At 40.9% G+C, this 14,095-nt stretch overlaps 1 protein-coding gene across 1 annotated transcript in view; it reads left to right on the top strand.

The window, feature by feature from the left end:
• Positions 1 to 14,095, top strand: part of LOC124616722 (piezo-type mechanosensitive ion channel component) — a 684,203-nt gene that overhangs the window by 200,853 nt on the left and 469,255 nt on the right. The window contains exon 5 of the mRNA XM_047145082.1: positions 3,100 to 3,357. Coding sequence (XP_047001038.1) covers positions 3,100 to 3,357 — 258 coding nt within the window. The remainder of the gene's footprint in view (positions 1 to 3,099; positions 3,358 to 14,095) is intronic.

The raw sequence follows: 14,095 nt of genomic DNA on the forward strand, positions 1-14,095 counted from the left end.
ACAGTCATTTAGTGATTAAAATATAGCTGAACTGAGTAGTGGATTTGTGACTGAGTACGGGACTTCCTTGCAGATAGAATCAACACATCATTCCAATTGGAACAAAATCATCAAATGTAGTTTCAGGAGTATCTCAATGGAGTGTTATAGGGCCACTGCTATTTACAGATTTTATATTAATGACATAGTGGATAACATTGGAGGCTATTTGTGGCTGATACTGCTGTCTATAGGAAGGTTACAACATCAGAAGGCTGTGGTTAAATGCAGGAAGATGTGCAAAGAATCGATGATTGTTAGAGAGAAAAGCAGGTGACCATAAACATGAATAAATGTAAAATGTATTACACATAAGTAGTCAAAGAGGCCCCCTACTGTTCACTTACGCCATTGGTGACAAATCACTGGAAACAGCTGATATGTGTACCAACATACCATATTTTGGACATTTTTATTCCTTGTTTACTTGTGGAATATTTCCTGGAGGCATTGCAATTAGTGCATGAAAATTATCTTCCCTAGAGAAACCCTTGCATTTTCAAATGTGTGTTCCAGTATATCTGTCTTTTAAAATACTAACCTACCATCAACCATGAGATTATTAGATGTGTCTTTATTGATGTTTGTAGCATGATTTAAAAAAAGCTTATTATAATTTTGTGCTGTGCTATCACATGACAAGTAACAGCAACAATTTTGCTGACTTTGTATAACCATCAGTTGTTCCAGATTTGTTGACATGACCACCAACCAAGTGTCGGTCTGAATGAATTTCCAATGTCAAACTGAGGCCGAGAGCAAAGTTGACCAACTAGTTTCAGAAGACCCTAATGAGCCTATCACGCTAGAATTCAATGACTGCTTCACCACCATTATTCACAACCAATGCTATTTGGATCAGGTCCACTACCCTTGCACCCTATATTGGCTTCTCTTGCAACTATCCTTACAGCACAGCCTTCAAGTACACATGGGGCATGCGGGCGGTGGTGCATTCACGCTTGTACCTTTGACAATGATCATAATGTTAAGCTAAGCTGTGATTTTGGTCTTGTTTATGCAACTGTTGACTGCCCACCACCGAAGCTATATAAATTGTTTCCTTCCTATGCTTGTACACTATGTGATCAAAAGTATTTGGACACGTGGCTGAAAATGACTTAAAAGTTCGTGGCACCCTCCATCGGTAATGCTGTAATTTAGTATGGTGTTGGCCCCCCCCCCCCCCCCACCCTCCCTTAGCCTTGATGACAGCTTCCGTTCTTGCAGGCATATGTTCAATCGGGTGCTGGAAGATTTCTTGGGGAACGGCAGCCCTTTCTTCAAGGAGTGCTACACTGAAGAGAGGTATTGATGTCGGATGGTGAGGCCTGGCATGAAGTCGGTGTTCCAAAACATCCCAAAGGTGTTTTATAGGATTCAGGTCAGGACTGTGTGCAGGCCAGTCCATTACAGAGATGTTATTGTCATGTAACCACTCCGCCATAGCGCCGTGCATGATGAACAGGTGCTCGATCATGTTGAAAGATGCAATTGTCATCCCCGAATTGCTCTTAAATAGTGGGAAGGAAGAAGGTGCTTAAAACATCAATGCAGGCCTGTGCTGTGATAGTGTCATGCAAAAAAGCAAGGGGTACAAGCCCCTCCATGAAAAACACGACAACACCATAACACCACCACCTCCGAATTTTACTGTTGACACTACACACGCTGATAGATGACGTTGACTGAGCATTCGCCATACCCACACCCTGCCATCGGATCGCCACATTGTGTACGGTGATTTGTCACTCCACAAAACGTTTTTCCAATGTTGAATCATCAAATGTTTACACTCTTACATCAAGCGAGGCATCATTTTGCATTTACTGGCATGATGCGTGGCTCATGAGCAGCCTCTTGACCATGAAAAACTAGTTTTCTCACCTCCCGCCTAACTGTCATTGTACATGCAGTGGATCCTTATGCAATTCGGAATTGCTGTGTGATGGCCTGGATAGATGTCTGCCTATTACACATTATGACCCTCTTCAACTGTCAGCGGTCTCTGTCAGTCAACAGATGAGGTCGGCCTGTACGCTTTTGTGCTGTACGTGTCCCTTCATGTTTCCACTTCACTATTGCAGTGGAAACAGTGGACCTAGAGATGTTTAGAAGTGTGGAAATCTCACGTACAGACATATGACACAAGTGACAAAAAAATCACCTGACCATGTTTGAAGTCTGTGTGTTCTGCTGACTGTCCCATTCTGCTCTCTTGTGATGTCTAATGACTACTGAGGTCACTAATATGGAGTACCTGGCAGTAGATGGCAGCACAATACAACTAATACGAAAAACGTATGTTTTTGGGGGTGTCTGGATACTTTTGATCACATATTGTATTTCACCCACAACTTTCCATTACCATACATGTCAGCAGAAAAACAGCTGTTTTGATAAATGTCACTACCCTTCTTCTTACATTACATCATTTACTGTTTATCAACTACTTCATAATAAAAAATTATGTTTGTGTATTAATTTTTAAGAACCATATCAGTGCCTGCATACTGAGGAGGTTAAAAGTTGTTTAGTATGAAAATAGATTTGTATGTATGTTTCCTAACACATGATGGCCAGCAGTCTGATCAACAAGCAGTGTGAGTAGATTACTACTAGCCATAGTGTGTTGTTAGTATACTATATGGAAGCTGTATGCAGCGGCTGCTCCTGGCTGTGACTGTTAACATAACTTATTTCGTACCCTTGAAGAATGTTCTTCATTTAGGCTTTTTTGGGACAGAATAAATCAGCATATGAATATGTTGTGTTAGACTGTGATATTTTGATGCCTTGTTATAGCCAGTTGATTGTATGGTTTTGGGTGTCCAGCCAAGTCAGTGATTTCACTTACTGTGCTCAACTGTCCTGATGACCTTCATGAGGTGTAATGAGAGCATTGTTTTTGAGATTTTAATGTATGAAAATACAGCTGTATATGATGCCCAGGCTATAACGGTATGCCGTTGTTAAGTTGTGCAATATGTGTAAAGTTGATTCTTAAACAGTAACCCAACTTATATGTGTATAACATGTGTTACATATTTGTTTCTGTAGGTGGCATGCTAGAGAAGATTCTTCGTCATGTAGGATTGGTGCGTCTGAATGATCTGAGTATTAGTAATGGAATTCGTATACTTGGACCAGATATTTTAATGCTATCATGCTCGTTGTCAGTATACATAATTTGTAAGAGATTAAATGCTCAAAGGCGAGACACAGTAGAACCAGAACATGAACCTTCAAGCACTATTATCTTGCCAAAGGCATCTCGAACATTACGCAGAAAACGTTACAGATTTTTTGTTATTATTGGTAAGTATTCAATTTTTTTATAAATAATTTATCATGGAGTAGTTACACCAAGCATCTCATTGTTCGCATATTTCCTGTGTAATTTTTTTTATGTAGGTAAGGGTAGAAAAATAAAAGTAAGCAAAACTAAAATCAGAAAATACTTTCTTGTGACAAGACTGGCTTTAGTTACAATTTCATAAAATGAAGAAACAAATTGATAGGAAAATGTAGTAATTAATAACAAAAGCTGTCTGTTTGAGTACTAAGGTGAGATTAAAAGCAAGTATGGTAACATTAAAGAGTGCAATGGGCATTCCACTGTTAAATGCAGTGGGGAGAGCGGATAGATGGAAAGAGTACATTGTGGCCTCTCTGAGGGTGATGCATTGTCTGATGGCATGATGGATGAAGAAACAGGAGTCAATATATAAGAGATAGGGGGTGCAGTATTAGAATCAGATGTTTAAAGAGCTTTGGATGACTTAAAATCAAATAAGGCAGTAGAGAAATTCCATCACAATTTCTAAAATCATTGGGGGATGTGGCAACAAAATTACTATTTACGTTGGTATGTAGGATGTATCAGACTGGCGATATTCCATCTGCCTTTTTGAAAAACATCATTCATACAATTCTGAAGATTGCAAGAGCCAACAAGTGTGAGAATTATCACACATTCAGCTTAATAGCTCATGCGTTCAAGCTGCAGACAAGAATAATGTACAGAAGAATGGAAAAGAAAATTGAGGATGTATTAGACGACAATCAGTGTGACATAAAGAAATGTATAGGCACCAGAGAGGCAGTTCTGATGCTGTTGTTGATAATGGAAGCAAGACTAAAGGAAAAATCGGGACACATTCATAGGATTTGTTGATCTGGAAAAAGCGTTAGATGATGTCAAGTGGTGCAAGATATTTGAAATTCTGAGAAAAATGAATGTAAACTATAGAGAAAGATGGCTAATGTGCAATATGTACAAGAGCCAAGAGGAACAGTAAGAGTGGGAGACATGGCATGACCTGCACCTCACAATAGGTATGGGAAGGGGAGACTGGCAAAGCTTATAGTTGACGGTGTAGTGAGTGTCGGTCGGATCACTCTTGGGGAAAATTCCTGTTGTGGTTGGTGTTAGAGCTGCACCTGTTTGAGTGAAATCAGGTGATAGGTATTTCTGCTTAAAGGAAGTCCCTCTAACAAAGGAATTGCCTTCAAAGGTGGTCAGGTATCCAACTAGTAAAGGAATAAGCATGTTTCATCAAAACATAAGAGCTATTAGAGATGAAGTTAGTGAACTGCTTATAGATGTTGACTCTGGCATTATTGGTATATCAGAGAACCATTTAAATATTTTGACAGTTCAGAGACTTCCTTTACCAGGATACAGATTAGCTGGCTGTTTTTCAAGGAGTTCTTTGCAAAATGGGAGAGTGGCCATGTACATAAAAAACAGTATTCCATTGACTCCATAGACGTATAACAGCACAGCAGTGACCAAGTATTTGAATGTTGTGCAGGAGCAGTTGAATTTAGTGAAACTGAACTTCTAATTATTGTTATTTATAGGTCCCCTAACTCTGACTTTAGAGCATTTCTGCTCAAGTTACGGAGTGTTCTTGGTTCACCTTATAGGAAGTACCAAAAATTAGTTATACACAATGACTTCAATATTAATCTTGTATGAAATTTTTCAAGGAAAAGGATGTTGGACCATGATGCACCAACCTTTACACTAAAAGGTTTTTGTACTCAAACGAATGTTACATATAGTTACAAACTATGTAGAAAAGCTAATCCAATGGCAATAGAGAGTTTTTTAAACCTCATTAAGGAACAAGAGTGGCAGGATATTTATAGAGCTGACAACATAGATGACATATAATGCTTTTCTTAATGCATTTCTCGTATTCTTTGAAAGTTGCTTTCTATTAGAATGCTCTAACAGTAAAAAGCAGCCCTGGTGGCTGACTGGTGGGAAAAGGATGTCATGTAGAACAAAATGGGGATTATATCAAAATGTTAGAAGTAGTCACAATTGAGCTACAATTGGTTCACCTCTTACTTTATCAACAGACAGCAAAAGGTCATTATTCACAGTGTTGAATATGGCTATGTATGGCTATGAGTATGGGGTCTGAGTGGGGCACGGTTCAATGGGGGTAACCCAGGGATCAGCACTGGGGCCATTCCTGTTCCTTATTTATATAAGTGATATACCCTCTAGTATTACAGGTGATTCTAAAATATTTCTGTTTGCTGATGACACTAGCTTGATAATAAAGGGTGTTGTGCACAACATTGTCTGTTTCAAAAAGTGCAATTCTTGACATAAGTTCATAGCTTGTAGAAAATAAACTAACACTAAATCACAGTTGGTTTTTCAGTTTCCAACACAAAATTCAACAAAACTCAACATTTTAATTTCACAGAATGGGCATATAATTAGTGAAACTGAGCAGTTCAAATTTCTAGGTATTCAAATAGATAGTACACTGTCGAGGAAAGCCCATGTTCAGAACCTTGTTCAAAGACTTAATGCTTCCATTTTTACTATTCGAACAGTATCTGAAGTAAGTGATAGTTTGACGTGAAAAGTAGTCTACTTTGCTTATTTTCATTCACTTATAACATGTGATATTACATTTTGGGTTAACTCTTCCCATTTTCAAAGGATATCTTTGGCTCAGAAATGGGTGGTTCGGGCAATAGGTGGTATAAATCCGCAGACTTCTTGTCGACCCCTTTTCATTAGTCTGGGTATTCTGACATTGACCTCTCAATAAATTTATTCTTTACTGTCATTTGTGGTTATCAGTATCAGCTTATCTTCAAGAATTAGCAGCTTTCACTCAGTCAATACTAGGCAGAAACCCAATCTGCATTCGAGTCACACTACCTTGACTAATGTGCAGAAAGGTGTGCAGTATACTGCTGCATCCACTTTCAATAAGCTACTGCAAGAATTAAAAAATCTTAGCAGTAGTCCACCCACTTTCAAATCGAAACTGAAGCGTTTCCTCAAGGGTCACTCCTTCTATTCTGTCGAGGAGTTCCTTGAAAAATTAAGCTGGTTCCTGTATTAAATTGTTGATTGCATTTACATAAACTTATGGCTTGTCGTTTTTTGGGTTCATACACATTTTATTTGATCAGTTATTACTTTTAGGTTGTAATTTCATGTACTGACATGTTCCATGGCCTTGGAGATTTCCTCCTCGATTTGGTCCTCCGGGACTAGATGTGTAAACCAAAAGAACGAAAGGGTGTGAGACAGTGATGTTGTTTCTTGTCCCTACTATTCAATCTATACATCAAAGAAGCAACGATGGAAATAAAGGAAAGGTTCAAGAGTGGAGTTAAAATTAGAGGTGAAAGAATATCAATGAAAAGATTCACTGATGACATTGCTATCCTGAGTGAAAGTGAGGAAGATTTATGGGATCTGCTGAATAGAATGATCGGTATAAGAGCACAGAATATGGATTGAGAGTAAATTGAAGAAAGACAAAAGTAAGGAGACATAGCAGAAATGAGAACAGCAATAAACTTAACATCAAGATTGTTGATGACGAAGTAGATGAAGTTAATGATTTGTACTACCTAGGCAGCAAAGTAACGAGTGATGGACAGAGCAAGGAGGACATAAAATGCAGACTAGCACTGGCAAAAAGGGCATCCCGGGCCAAGAGAAATCTGTTAGAATCAAACATAAGCCTTAATTTGACGAAGAAATTTCTGAGAGTGTATATTTGGAGCACAGTATTATATGGAAGTGAAACATGGATTGTGAGAAAACCAGAAACGAAGAGAATTAAAGCATTCAGATGTGGTGTTGCAGAAAAGTGTTGAAAATTAGGTGGTCTGATAAGGTAAGGACTGTGGTGGTTCTGAGGATAGTCAGGAAGGAAAGGAATATATGGAAATCACTGACAAGAAGGGACAGGATGGTAGGATGTCTGTTAAGACATCAGGGTTAACTTCTATGCTACTAGAGGGAGCTGTAGAAGGTAAGAACTGTAGAGGAAGACAGAGATTGGAATACACCCAGCAAATAATTTAGGACGTAGGATGCACAGATGAGGAATTTGTGGCGGGCCACATCACGCCCATCAGAAGACTGATGACAAAGAAAAAGGTCATTTGGAGAACTAAAGTACACAGGAAAAAACAAATTGCTATAAAAACTGGCAGTTATTCATCTGGGAGAAAGGTGTCACTCATAAAAGTTTGGTATTGATGCACTATTCAAATGACAATGTTATAGTTGGTGACAGCCTTACAGTGTCTGGCTTCGCAGCTCACAGTGAATGCTCATTGACTGCTCAGTTGAAAGTTAATAGACAGCAACTGCATTTCGTTTCTGCACCTTAGCAACATCACAGACCAGCTTGCCTGAATCTGCTTCACATTTGAAGCATGAGTACACTTTAAAAATAGGGTCCATTGCCTGTTTGTGAAGCATTTGGCACCTAGTAGGTGTTTTAGCCATTGTGAGAAAATTCAAAACATACAGAATACCACAGACATCAGTCAGTTGTAGCTTTGCACATGTAAAACACATAGAAAGCTCAAATACAATGTAAGTTTACACAGTACAGAATGCGGAAACTGACTGAGTGCTTATTGGCTCGTCGCACTGCTGTCTACTGCGCACTTCTGCCCAGAGGCCATAAATGTTGTCACTGAGGATAGTAGGTGGGAGATACTTATTTTGAGAATGCAACAGCCACAGATAATTTTCATAAACTAACATGTCCATCTACTATACCGTTATGGCCAGAGAATAATCCAATAGAAAGTCCGGTACGGTGAGCAGTAGTTTTAATCCAAATATTAGCTGACAATGTGAGTAGTTGCATCAGTTTTGAAGGCTGTGATAGAACCGTCAGCTACTTGCAGCAGCTGGCACTTAAACCACAGATAAGCTAGATGTTTTCACTAAGAGAAATGGTGAATAGATCTTGTCCACTGCACTGTGTACCACTCACAGTAGGGTTAAATTGACTGATGTGCTGCCTGGGGCGTGACCTGAAACATGCTGTCTTCACTCTGTGCATTCCTACATCTGTGAAATACCACATAGGGCCAGCAGTAGCCCATTTTGTGCCAGACTCAATGTGGGGTAAGGCGTGTAACATATGCAGCTGATGATACACATTTCATCATCTCTACATCTGATGGGTACCCTGATCCATTGTACCAGGGGAGGTGAAGGTGTCATTGTGGAAGTCTGTCCAATTAGTGGATGGTCCTATGGCATCAAGTGACTGTGGAGGCATCCATCCTGGGTGCTGTCTGAACGTCTGAGCTTGCATCAGAGCACCTGTCAGGGAACCAGTGACATGCCGGAGTGCATCTGTTGTGATCCTGGAGCTGCAGTACATGTAGGAGGGTCTATGGTGTTCAGTTGTGGAGAAGGTCTGCTGGGGATAGACAGTGGCTGGAGAGTTCTCTTCATTTCGTCCTTGAATGTTATTACCATCCTCTCCAGTTCAACCTTTGACTGTGGATGGACTGGTGCCCTCAGAAGATGGGGATGCTGTGCAGGCCAAAGGAATCAACAAAGGCAGCAGAAGTGAACTGTGGACCATTATCTGAAATGAGGCTAATGGCAAGTCGTCTGTGGCAAGGATTGAAGCCATTGTTGTCACTATTGTGTCTGTGGTAGATGCGATTTAATGTTCATAGGGGAACATAGAGTAGGTGTCTACAGACGTATGCCACGTGGTTTTCATAAAGGGGATGGAAAAATCTGCATGAAAATGGTCACATGGACTGGAGGGATGTGGCCACAGAGAGAACACTCTTGGAAGTTCTGCTTGGTGAGTGGCACAACTTGTACTGGAGAATGCCATATCTTCAACAATGGTGTCAGTCATGGCCAGTACATTTTGGATTTGGCCAAGGAAATCTTGCATGTGACTCTCCACTGCACAGTGTGAAGTAAGGAAAGAGGCTGGGTGGTATGACAACTCTGTGGGACTTGTGCTCTGTGGCTAATAGAACAACACTGTCTTGTACCTAGAGACAATACTAAAGTGTGAAGTGACCTTGTCCTGCTGGATGGGTGTGGGTAGGAAGCTGGTGAGATCATATCCCTTGTGTCCATTGAATAATCTTAAGAAATGTAACATCTTTGGTTGGTTTGGCCATGACCAGTAATGCAGTGAGGTGAAATTTTTCCAGAATGTGGTGCCCTGTGTTTCTGTTGTAAAGCAGATGGTATTTTGTTGGTCAATCAGTCGGCCCCTGCTGGAAGCTGAGACGACATGGCATAAAGGCTCACAGGTTTACAAAGAATACAATAATCATAAGAAGACGGGAACAGGACACACCACTGCAGTTGTTTGTCTGTGGCTTTGTTGGGCTGTGTTGTTGGGTTAAGAGGACTGTGGACTAACTGAGCCAGTTAAGGCATATGATCAGTTACATGCAAAAATTAGATCATTTGGAATGGGCATTCATTGAACCACCTGATATGTTGATGAGATTTGTTTTTGCTAGATATTCAACAGACTTCTGAAAAGCTGGCACTTTAGGTTACTGAAAAACTGGCACTTTAGGTTACATTTTGACCCTGTGTTCTACAGCATGGTGAGAAGTTGTTATAAATTATGCAGATCTGCACATTTATCACTGTCCATTATAGTATCATACACATAGTTGCAACATGCCTGAGTCTTGTATAGTAATTGTTAAAGATATTGTTGGAAAAGTGTATGGGTGCTTGAAATGCCAAACGAGAGTCACCAATGTAAGTGAAGTCCAAACAGTGTATTTCATTCTGGAAACATCCCCCAGGCTCTGGCTAAGCCATATCTCTGCAGTATCCTTTCTTCCAGGAGGCTAGTCTTGCAAGTTTTGCAGTAGAACTTCTGTGAAGTGTGGATGGTAAGAGATAAGGTACTGGTGTAAGTAAAGCTGTGAGGACAGGCTGTGAGTAGTGCTTAGCTATCTCAGTTGACTGAGCACTTGCCCATGAAAGGCAAAGATCCCGAGTTCAAGGTCAATCTGGCAGGAAGTTTCAATGTGTTTAACTCTAAAAACTGTTTTGAGTCTGCAAATGTGTGTGTGTTCTCACAGTGAGGGTTTGGATAGTGTTCATGACCATTTGTGAAATAACTACCTTGAACTCACAAAATAATCTGAGAGAACCATTAGATTTCTAAACCACTACCAATGGTGAAGTGCCCCTCACTTCCCTGTGAGGGAACTGGCAACATCAGTGAAGGTGTTGCAGCAAGACTGCATGTGGTAAGAACACCAGTCTGCACCTAGTCAGTGACCTGGTGGACTGGAGTCCTTTGCGCTGCTCTGTATAAAGCTATACAAATGAAACTGTATAGTATCAAATATCATCTAATTGTATTTGTTCACTGTAAGTAGTGATCATGATGTGAAAATCGAAATTTCTTAAGTATGCAACACAAGTAATGAAAACCCATGAGATGCAAGTTCCGGGATTCTGCAACATGTTAACATCAATGGACCACCATCATCAGACATGAATTTGGAGCAGCTGAGAACACAGTGACAACAGTTACAACACCACAACACCAATGCGCACTGCAGACTCACCAGCTACAGGAGCAGCGACAACTGATGCAGCAGTAGCAAGAATTCATGTGGGATTAAGAATGACTGAAACAGGAAGAGGCTGCCACTTTACATAAGAAATACCAAGATAGGCAGCATATATCTCTAAAGCACTACAACTGTAACGATTCCTTAGGGCCTCAAATCTGCTTGTAGCTAAGCTACACTGATAGGCCAGCTAGCCACAACGACATTGTTCGTGGCATCCATATGCAGGACTGCATCATGTGGCTTTCAAAGCATTGTTGCAGAAGTGCTTAAAAAAATTTCCCCAATTCCTATGGATTTCACACTTGCTGTAAATGCACTACTTCTTTCTGTTAATGGCACAAGCTTGCAGAATCTCTTGTCAGAATTTCGAAGGTTTCAGGACTCCTTGTGCTTACATTGTGTGGTTCATCATTAAAGTATTCTATAGTAACCTTAACATCACCGCTAGAAAAGTTCACATCCCAGGATGCAGCTCTTGGAGTGCATAAAAGATGGAGAAGCCAATCCTCAGCCCAAAGGAAAAGGGAGCACACCATTTCTCATTGATCAAGCAGCATGTGATCCTTGCCTACTCAGACTGGGAGGAATGTTTCTACCATAGACACTTCAGGCATAGGACAGATAATTACGTACCTGGCTGTCAGGCCCTTTCTGTTGGAGGGATAGTCTACCAGCAACAGTGAGTCGGGCAACAACTGAAGTGCCTAGTGGTCGCGGGTAAGGTTGCCAAGCTGCAGTTTCTAGTAGACACCTACACTGACATTAAATCTGACCCTCAGCGTCTGGAGAGCTTTTGAATAGCGCTTTTTCATTGCTGACATCACCCACCCAATTGCAGGCCTGGATTGTCTGTCTTCCTAAAACCTCATACTTGATGTGTGCCGTAGTTGCATCCTGGACTGTACAACATCAGTAAGTACAATTCAAGTAAAATTCTATTACCATTATATACCTCATACTGCTGAAATTAAGCACCATATACAGCTGGCACTAGAGTGCATTGTTTCACACCTATCACATGGAATAATGACCTATAGGAGACGTTTGAAGCATCAAATTCTTCAGTAAATTCTGTGGGAGCAGTTCCGCAGCAATGCTTCAGCAGAGTCTGTGAACCCTTAAGATACTTCTCCAAAATGCTGGCAAAAAATGCTCTTGATATTTTATACTGAGTTGCTGAATGCGTATCACTATGAAATATTTAAGTTTTATGAATGAAGGCTACATCTTCACCATACACAGTGGCCAGTGAGTGCTGATATTCACAATTTTGCAGCCCTGAAATGTTTACGCTTCAGTCCAAGTGAACAATCTGAATCTTATTTGCTAGTTCACAACTTACATTTGGCACATCAGGGGCACCAAAAGTATGGTTTCTGACATTGTGTCTTAAGTTGGCAGCATATCACAGCCAGTAGATTTTGATAAGCTGTCAACATCGCAGAACAGTGATGCAGAACTGAAAGAGCTGATGCAAATTGTGGCACATACCAATGCTAGCTGAAAATGTAGCAGTATACTGTGACAAAGCCACAGGCTGGCTGCAACTGTGTGTACCAGCACTACAGCATCACCAAGGATTTGCTTCCAAGCATGGACTATGTCATCCAGGTACCCATGCAACAAGGGCTCTGATGTGCAGAAAGATTGCCAATTGTGGACCTAGGAATGTGTCCCATGCTAGGAGAGCAAACTGGCACATCATTTACAGGCACTGCTTGGAAAGTTTGTAGCTCCCAAAGTAAGTTTCTCACAGCTGCTTGTGGGTCTCGTCAGCTTGGTACTTATTTCTCACAGCTTTTACCTGACAGTGATTGACATTTACACAAGGTGACCAGGAATTTTACCACTATGAGATCATACAGTGCAATGTGTGGCTTTCCGTTTACCATCAGTTGGATAGTGGGGTTGGTGGCCCAGGATATTTGGCACATGGTGTCTGACCGCGACCACCAATGGGAGGCAGAGTTGTTCCACACCATGGCACAAGTGTACTGAATTTGCCTCTGAAGAAATACACCATATCACACAGCTTCTACTGGTGTGCTAAAATGCCTTCACCATTCGCTTCACTGACATCATATGGCAGTGGGTCTAGAGTGAACACATTCTTGCTAGTACTGCTCAGTGTGCATGGTGCATTAAAGGAGAACTTTCAGGCATTTGTGGCAGAGCTTATATATGGTGAATCTCTGCAGTTGCCAGGTGAATTCTTTCTCTCATCCGTTACACCTGCCTGAACAACGTTTAGAATTGTAGCAAACCATCAGAGAAAGATGGAAGAGTTGAGACCAACAGAAGCTTCACATCACAGATTTGACCAGGGCGAATTATGTCTTTTTGTGTTGAGGACCGTCAATAAAGTTTTGAAGCCATCTTACAAAGTTCCCTGTCTGGTCAAAGAACTGGGTGACAGGACACTGACTCTCCAGGTAAAGGGGAAAAGAAAATTGTAACTATTGAGTCATCTAATCTGGCGTACACAAGTGTCAAAGACTTCAATTAACCTCTAGCCACTGTTGCATTAGCACGTGCGTAAACACCCCTACTCCATACCATAACACTGTTGGTGGCCATTGCGCACCCTGACGTGCCACCCACACTGTGCCTGACATCAAGAAAAGAGAGTGAACCAGTGATGAGACAATGTGAAGTAAGAATGCTATTCTGCTGGACCCACATGCAAGTTCATAAATCAACAGTTATCATTGATTCCTCTTGCTGTGGCAGTCTCAGTACATCACACTTCGTTGCTGAGGAACTGGCAATATTGGTGCAGTGATTTAGTGTATATAAGGGACAGTCAAATGATAATGAGACAGATTGAAAAAGATAAGTAAACTGTTTAGTGTTTGAAAAGTAATCATACTCATTGTAAATACGTTTATACCACTGTGAGACAAGATGATCAGTGCATTCATGGAAAAATGTTTGCTGTTGCCAATAGAATTGTGTTTGTACTCAGGTGTGCACCTCTACATCTGAAGTATATCGATGGTCATGAATTTCTTTCTTCAGGGCTCCAGGGGAGAGATTGGGACTGAAAGAGGGATGTGTAAGGGCTTCCCAGTGAAACATCTGCAGTGTAGTCAAAACAACAGGCATGCCAGCTCTGGAAAAGTCATGATTACCTATTTCTGTGACTGCAAGGGCCAGCTACTCATTGGCT

This window comes from Schistocerca americana, chromosome 5, assembly GCF_021461395.2.
Source record: "Schistocerca americana isolate TAMUIC-IGC-003095 chromosome 5, iqSchAmer2.1, whole genome shotgun sequence".
In the NCBI taxonomy this organism is placed as follows: Eukaryota; Metazoa; Arthropoda; class Insecta; order Orthoptera; family Acrididae; genus Schistocerca; species Schistocerca americana.